At 57.8% G+C, this 8,123-nt stretch overlaps 1 protein-coding gene across 1 annotated transcript; it reads left to right on the top strand.

The window, feature by feature from the left end:
- Positions 1–3,040: 3,040 nt before the first annotated feature.
- GRIN2C (glutamate receptor, ionotropic, N-methyl D-aspartate 2C) lies at positions 3,041–7,603 on the top strand (the record flags this gene model as incomplete). The annotated part of the gene is given in 6 exon segments (XM_009869750.1): positions 3,041–3,268; positions 4,530–5,125; positions 5,903–6,017; positions 6,561–6,785; positions 6,924–7,067; positions 7,450–7,603. Coding segments are annotated over 6 exon segments (1,462 nt in total), but the record flags the coding sequence as incomplete, so codon positions are not given.
- Positions 7,604–8,123: the final 520 nt, after the last annotated feature.

The following is an 8,123-nucleotide window of genomic DNA, read 5'->3' as shown; positions in this document are numbered from 1 at the left end:
CCGGCCCCCACCCCTTCCCCTGCCTCAAAATATCTTTTTGGGGAGGCCTTTTCCCAAAAGAGCAATTCCACAGTGCTTGTCACAAGAGATTGAAAAATGTGGGTTTTATTTTAAACTCCACGGGTGCTTTTGCTGTGTTGTGCTGAGCCCAAGAGCAGCCACGGCTTTGGCAGTGGCGCGGGGATGGGCTCAGTTCCTCTTCTGCCTTCATCACATTCCTGCAATTTGCCTTCCCTGCCTTCATCCTCCCAAGCCCCCCTACATCTTCCTGCATCCCTCTAGTTCACTCCTGGAAAAAATGTGCTGGAAATGCCTGGAATCGGCTGAGTTGCTGGATGCTCTTTGCGTCCCAAATCTGGCCATTTTGGAGCAGCCCTGTCTCTGACCTGCAGACTTGCTGGCCCTAAACCTCTCCAGGCTCCTTTGCAGCAGCCAAGGGCTGCAGTGAGTGGCTCGGGTCCGGCTGGTGGCACCGGATTGCTCGGAAGGATAGAAATTCTTTCCCCTGGTTATCTCAGCCATGGCTGATGGATGTGATGTGCCCATGCTCACCTGCCCCCTGCCATGGCCGTGGCACTCTGGCTGTGAGGGATGGGGGGAAACTTTCCACCTGCCGCTCGGTCCGGTGGGAAACCAGTTTGCTCAAACCTGCGCCCGGATGAAGCCGGGAGCTGAGCACCCCCTTCAGCAGCAGCGGCGCTTGGCACCGCGGGAGGGGTTCAGCGAACCTGTGCTTGGATTACTTGGTGTTAGAAGAGGCTCTCGAGCATGGGGAAGAGCTAGGTTGAAGAAGAGGAGAAGAAGGGCCTGGGATGAGTGAGGTGCCAGGGCTGGCACGAGCAAACCTGATAAGTCACCACGAGGGCCCAGAGTATATCTAAATGATTACTTGGTGTTAGAAGAGGCTCTTGAGCATGGGGAAGAGCTGGGTTGAAGAAGAGGAGAAGAAGGGCCTGGGATGAGTGAGGTGCCAGGGCTGGCACGAGCAAACCTGATCAGTCACCACGAGGGCCCAGAGTATATCTAAATGTCCTTGAGGAGGGCTCAAGCGGGCAGAGCTGCCGGGAGAGTGGCTCTGTTTGTTTTGGGTGGCGTGTTGCTCCCCTTCCTCTCTGCTCGGGTAGCTGATGCCGGATTCCCAATGAATGATTTATCGCAGCACTAAAAATACTCGGGGATTCGCAGTGAGGAACGGGCATCGCGGGCCGCCCCGTCGCTGGGCTGGCCGTGTCGGAGCGTGGAACATGGGACACTGCCAGCGTGGCATGACTCACCCTCCTCCCTCTCCGGCCAAGGGGCCCTGGATCGTGGCTCCTGCGGCTCGGCTGGCTGCAATGTGGGGAGGTGGTGGAGATGCAGCCGGGCAGGACAAAATCCCTTTGGGTGATGGTGGGTGCTGGGGGGGGGATGATTCCCTGCCAAAACCCATGTGGCTGTAAGAGATGCTGCCTGGCGAGCGTCACTGCCCGGCTGGATGCCTGAACCCTCCCAGTACCCCTGGGGGACAGGAGGGGGATGTGGGGCTCACATCTGTCTGGAGGGGACAGCCCAAATCTGCACCAAGCAGCTCTTGCAGGGTGCCCAGCCAGGCAGTCATTGGGTTTATTTCCTGCGTTTTCAGTCCAGCGCGCTGGCGGCGCTTTCGCGGCGTGCTGAGGGGGTGTCCATCACTGCGGCACAGAGGGGTGTTGGGGTGCAGATCCCTGGGGCAGCCCAAACCCTGAAATAGGACCTGGGGAGGGGGTCCACTGGCTGCCAAAGACACGTTAAGCAACAGCAGCTTTTAATTTCAAGTGACGTTTCTGAGCACCAGCTGGCATCTTGCTGCATGGAGTGACACCGATGTGTGGCTGATGCCACCGCAGAGGGCTGCCTGGCCCTCTCCCCGCTGCCCAGTGTGGCACCAGGGTGATGGCCCTGAGGGTAATGGGGCTCAAAGGGCCCTGGCCATAGGTCTTGCCACGGCTCGGGTTTGCTGGTGGGCTCTGAGGAAGGGGGGAGGTCCAGTATCATTGCCATGGGCAGGGATGTGTGCACCCCCTTATGTCACCCACAGTCAGTGGGGTGTTGGAGACCTGGTAGTGGGGCATGCCCAAACACCCCCCTCCCAGAGCCTGGCTTTGGGGTGCAACGGCAGAGACGCAGCACAGCGGGTGTCTCTGCTGGGTGGGCAATGCCAGCGGGGGACACACACCGAGGGGTTTAAAGGCGAGCAGAGGGGAAAGCTGAAGGATGGTGTCTGGGAGGGGGAAAGCTGGAGTTAAGTGGCACTTGGGTAGGGATTTGGGAAGTAGCAGCGGGGAGGCTGGGGCAGAGCGACAGGCAGGGGACAGGCAAGGGACCAGCTGCTCCAGTGACTGTGTGGTTTGCAAAATCCTGACATGGGTGTTGCAGAGCTGAACCCTCCCTCAAGGGCAAAGCCTTGAAATAATGGAAGTGGCTGTGGGCTGTGGGGACAGGCACTGGGAAGCTACCAGCTCATTCCGTCACCTCTCGCTCCTGTCCCAGTCCTTGGCCGAAGTGGTAATAAGGAGCATCGTAGCAATGACGGCTTTTGGAGAGGGGGTAGAGGTGGGAGGGCAATGGGAGGGGGACCAGGGAGGAGGGGAGGTGGGAAAGGAGAGAAAGGTTGGTGGCTGGTGGGACTAGGGACAAGGGACAGGGCACTGGATCGGTGCCGTATGGTGGGTGGCAGGCACAACCCTGTAGTCGTCCCTCCACCACGTCCAACCTCCAAAGGACGAGGACGAGGGTGTCCCTCTCTCCCGGGACGCTGCTGGGGAAGGCTGGAGCGAGCAAGGGTGGGGATCCTGGTGAGCTGCTGGATGCGAGGGGCTCTGTCCCGTCCTGGCAGGGACGCGGCGGTGGACATGGGCAGAGCGCCGGCGCACACTCTGCTACTGTCGATGGTGCTGGGCTGCTCGGCTGCCTTCACGGACCTCCCCCCGAGGAGCCGGTGGTCAACGTGGCCGTGGTGTTTGGAGGCACGTCCTACCCTCTGCACATCCGATCCCGCCTGAGCCCCCAAAGCTTCCTGGACATGCCCTTGGAGATCCATCCCATCACCGTCATCGTCAACAACACCAACCCCAGCACCCTCCTCACCCAGATCTGCAACATCCTCGCCAGCCACAAGATCCATGGCATCGTCTTCGAGGACAACGTTGGCACGGAGGCCGTGGCCCAGATCCTTGACTTTGTCTCCTCCCAGACACAGGTCCCTGTGATCAGCATCAGCGGGGGCTCTGCTGTGGTCCTGACCCCAAAGGTGAGGCACTCGCTGGCGGTTATTTCTGGGAAGAAATGAAGGGTGGATGTGGGCTGTGAAATGCTGGAGAAGCCTTCCTCGGCTGTGGCAGTGATCTCAAGTGCACCACAAGCCGAAACAGGATTTTTGGCTTCTCTGTTCCTCATTGGCGTCAGGTGCTGTCACTGTCACTGTCACCTGCCTGCCAGGAAGCGCTGGCAGCAGGGAGAGCTGAGGCCTGGATGGAGGGTGCTGGGCGGGCAGCGATGGGCTGCGGTGAAGCTCCCATCCCTCCCATGGAGGAGATTTGGGTTCTCTCCTCCTGGCTGCTCATCTGACCCTGCCCAGAGAGGGCACCAGCGGGGTCTGGGTGTGGGCTCCTTCCCACAGCAGCAGCTCCTGGGATGGAGACCCTGCTGCTCCTCAGGCACTGGTTTCGTGCTCCTCTTGCCCAGGTTTTGGGGTCTAAACCCCCCTGGATAGCACCTCGGTAGTGGCAGTGGGCTCGGGTGGATGCAGAGGGCTCAGGTGGGTGCAAAGGACTCGAGTGGAGCCCTGAGCAATTAGAGGATACCTGTGTCTTTGCTGCGGGCTGGATGTTTTTCTGCAGCTTTCTCTGGGGGTTGGGTATTTCGGGGATGATGGAGGGACCTGTCTGAAGGCTCGAGCTCCTCCTCCTCCCATGGGGCCGAGGTCCCTGGCAGCTCCTACTCCCTGGCCAGGACTCTCTGGGGCTCACCCCTCCAGCCAGACCACCAGCCTTGTTGGAAAAACTACTTCAGGATGGCAAAACCCTGCTGCCTGCACGCGACTTTCTGCAAATGCTGTTCGCTGAATCATTTAAGACAGAATCAGATCAATTAAGATTTGCTAATGAGAGGCCAGATGGCCGGGGAGGTGGGGTGGGAGGGAAGGAGCCGTGTGGGCAGCAGGTAGCAAGTTGAGGCTGGGATGGGATTTATGCTCCTGGCAGAGGCCTTGCCCCCCCTGCTTCTCCTGGTTTAAGGAGAAATTGTTGGTCTCCTTTGGAGAATGGATGAATTTTTGGTCAACAAGCTGAGAAACAAAGGAGAGGCCACAGCCTCTGACTCTTTGCATGGGATGAGGTTCCTTGGAGCCCACCAGTGGATCAGTCCCATTTTGGGTGTCTCCAGCCCACAGACTCACTCCATTTCATGGCTCCCTAGAACCCTTCATGATGGCAAGTTCAAGGTGGCTGCACAGGTGCAAGAGACCTGGACCATTGTGCTGGAGCAGCCCCTGACCCCTTCTCCTCCTGCAGGAGCCTGGCTCGGCTTTCCTTCAGTTGGGTGTCTCCATTGAGCAGCAAATCCAGGTGATCTTCAAGGTGTTGGAGGAATACGACTGGGGCTCCTTCACCGTCATCACCAGCCTCTATCCAGGCTACAACATCTTCCTTGACGTCATCCGCTCTTTTACGGACGCCAGCTACTTCGGCTGGGAGCTGCAGGAGGTGCTCACCTTTGAGATGAGCCAAGAGCAGAGCAGCTCCAGGACACAGCGACTCCTGCGTCAGATCGATGCTCAGGTCCTCATCGTCTACTGCTCACGAGAAGAGGCTGAATATCTCTTCACCATGGCAGAGCAAGCCGGACTCGTGGGGCCAGGCTACGTCTGGATTGTGCCCAGCCTGACGGTGGGCAACATGGAGGTGCCACCCTCCTCCTTCCCCGTCGGCCTCATCAGCGTGGTGACGGAGAGCTGGAAGCTGAGCCTGCGGCAGAAGGTGCGGGATGGAGTGGCCATCATCGCCATGGGAGCGGCCAGCTTCTTCCGGGCCCACGGCTACCTCCCCGAGGTGGGACGGGACTGCTGGACCCCCGCTGGGACCACCACTGCCAACGCCAGCTTCTACCAGTAAGGCTTGGGGACCTGCTGGGTGGGTGTGAAATGAATGGGAATGTAGAGAGGGAATAGGAAGGGGGAGGAAGGTGGAGCTCAGGGGCAGGGGGTTGGTGCTCGCTGTAGGCTGCAGCGGGTGGTCAGTCACAGAATCACAGAATCACAGAATGTTCCCTGTTGGAAGGGACCTCTGAAGATCATCTAGTCCAACCTTCATCCCAGCATACCTAACCACTACACCACAGCCTCAAGTGCTAGATCTACTTTTTTTTTAAACACCTCCAGGGTTGGTGACTCCACCACCTCCCTGGGCAGCCTGTTCCAGTGCCTCACCACTCGTTCAGTAAAGAACTTCCTCTGAATATCCAATCTAAACTTACCCTGACGCAACCTGAGGCCATTTCCCCTTGTCCTGTCATTAGTCCATTAGTCCATTGTCCTTCTTGGCTGGGTTTCTCCTGGAGCATCTCCCCAGAGCAGCCCTTGTCTTCTTCCGTGCTCCTCTGCACAGCACCCACAGGGGTCTGGGAGGGGTTTCACAGCTCTTGGGGCTGCTGTTGTAGTCTGTGCATCCTGCCCCCTGCAGCGATCCACCCTCGGTGCCTCCTTGCTGGCAGGGCTTTCTCCAGCTCCCCACTACCCCTCACACAGGGGCTAAATCTGGCCTCCAGCTCTCGGCCCCACATCTCTCTCTGTTGGACCTGTGGCAGCCTGGCTGGAGGAGGAGGAGGAGAGGAGCTGTAAAGGGCTGGGCTGCACAACCAGGGGCTTACAGGCGCTGTGTCCCATCAGGCACCTCCTCAACGTGACGTGGGAGCACAGGGACTTCTCCTTCAATGAAGGTGGCTACCTGATCAGACCCACCATGGTGGTGATCTCACTCAACCAGCACCGGCTCTGGGAGATGGTAGGACCCCCAGGCTCTCCGGGATGGGCACAGTGGGAGGGTGACCGGGCAGGGTGAATCTGAGGCCACGCACAGGCTGGGGTCCCACCCTGGGGCAGGTTGTCACATGCAAAACCTATGGCTCTTACCAAAAGTACCCATTGTGACAATGCTGGTCACCAAAGTTCTGCCAAGAACTGATTTTTTCCCCCACAATTTGGCTGAAAAGTTCTGAAAGAAGCAAAAATGCAGCTGCCCACCTCTGGAGAACGGCAGCCAGACACCCAGACCTGAAACAAGCTGCACAAAGGGTGGTTTGTGGTTTGTTTGGTTTTTAGTTTAAAAGTCTTTTGGCCAAATTTGTACTCACCCAAGCCCAGTGCTCAGGGCCAGGAGGAAACACATCACCCCGTGGTCAACGGGTGCGCAGAGAAAGGGATGCTGAGATAGGTCTCAGCACGGCTGAGCTCCAGCCTGGTCATGCTCTGGGTGATGTGGGGAGGATGGACATGGGACCCACGGAGCCCCTCACCGGGGTGACAGTGCGTTCTCCCTTGGGGGCAGGTGGGCAAGTGGGAGAAAGGCATCATCCACATGAAGTACCCGGTCTGGCCGCGTTACGGCTCCTTCATGCAGCCCGTGGCTGATACCCGCCTCCTGACAGTGGCCACGCTGGAGGAGAGACCCTTCGTCATTGTGGAGAACACAGACCCCAGCACCGGGGTCTGCGTGCGCAACACCGTGCCCTGCCGCAAGCAGACCAACTCCTCCCAGAGGTGAGCAGTGAGGATGGACATCGGCAATTCTGGCCACCGATCCCCAGGCACGTGGTATCCAGAGGCTACCAAGGTGCTCAGAGCATCTTTGGTTGGTCCAATCCGTCTTTCCTGGTGTGGTTTCAGTGGCGATGGTCTCGTAGACCCCTACACCAAGCTGTGCTGCAAGGGTTTCTGTATCGACATCCTGAAGAAGTTGGCCAAGGCGGTGAAGTTCTCCTATGATCTCTACCTAGTGACCAACGGCAAACACGGCAAGATCGTCCGCGGGGTCTGGAATGGCATGATTGGTGAGGTAAGGGTGGGCATGGCTCGGACTGCACCTTTAGCCCTTCCTGGGGGGGCATCACTTGCTCAGGGCAAGCCCTGACCTGGGGATTTTCTGCTGGAGACAGGGCCAGGGTGTCTGCAGTGGGACTCTGGGCAGGGGACAGCTTGGCATGAACTTACAGGCAAGCCTTAGTGGAGGAGAACAGGGAGAACATTTACAGCAGAATATTTACAACACCACAACTGATTGTATTTGTGCCACTCGTCATTTAAGAAGCCAATTTTTTTTTTTAAATAAAAAAAAGTTAAGGTTGGAAACGCTGGAGATAAGGAGATGCCTGGGGAAGGTGGTTTGGGTGCCCCTGCCTGTCCATCTGCCCTCCTGAGACTGTCTGCCCCTTCCCCAGGTGTACTACAAGCGAGCAGACATGGCCATCGGCTCTCTCACCATCAATGAGGAGCGTTCTGAGATCGTGGACTTCTCCGTGCCCTTCGTGGAGACGGGCATCAGCGTCATGGTGGCCCGGAGCAACGGCACCGTCTCCCCGTCCGCCTTCCTGGGTGAGCCGTGCATCCCTCCCTCTGTCTGTCTCTCTGTCTGCAGGTTAATCCTGTATTTCCGACAAATGCAAATTAGAAGTATCACTTGGTTTTAATAACTTTTAAGAAAAAAAAGCCTGAGTCATAAGGGAAGGAGATTGTGGCACCAGCTTTGGGGCTTCCTCTTCGCCTCTCCTGAATAATCCTTTTATTATGGAGCTGAAGACGGGGATCGGTGATCTCCTTTTCTTCATTACTTGTGTGGAAGAGGGAGGACAGTGATGCGGAGGGAGACGAGGCAGGAATTTGCCAGGTCTGAGCTCTGCTTGGGGAACTCCTTCTCTGCCACTGTCACCAGAGCCCATAGTTAAGCTGAGTGTAGGAAAACACCAATGCCAAAAGTTTTACTTAACGAGTTTTTTTAAAAAAGCAAAGCTGCAGCCTAGGGAGGAGAGGAGACTGGCCAAGGTCGTCACAAAATTCAGCCTGAACCCTCGGGCAGCGCTCTCGGCTCTCAGCACAGGCATGGCAGCAGCGTCCT

The sequence above is a fragment of the Apaloderma vittatum genome, unplaced genomic scaffold (genome assembly GCF_000703405.1).
Source record: "Apaloderma vittatum isolate BGI_N311 unplaced genomic scaffold, ASM70340v1 scaffold29825, whole genome shotgun sequence".
Classification (NCBI taxonomy): Eukaryota; Metazoa; Chordata; class Aves; order Trogoniformes; family Trogonidae; genus Apaloderma; species Apaloderma vittatum.
The sequence above is the reverse complement of the archived record's forward strand: the minus strand, read 5'-3'. Positions and strand labels throughout refer to the sequence as shown.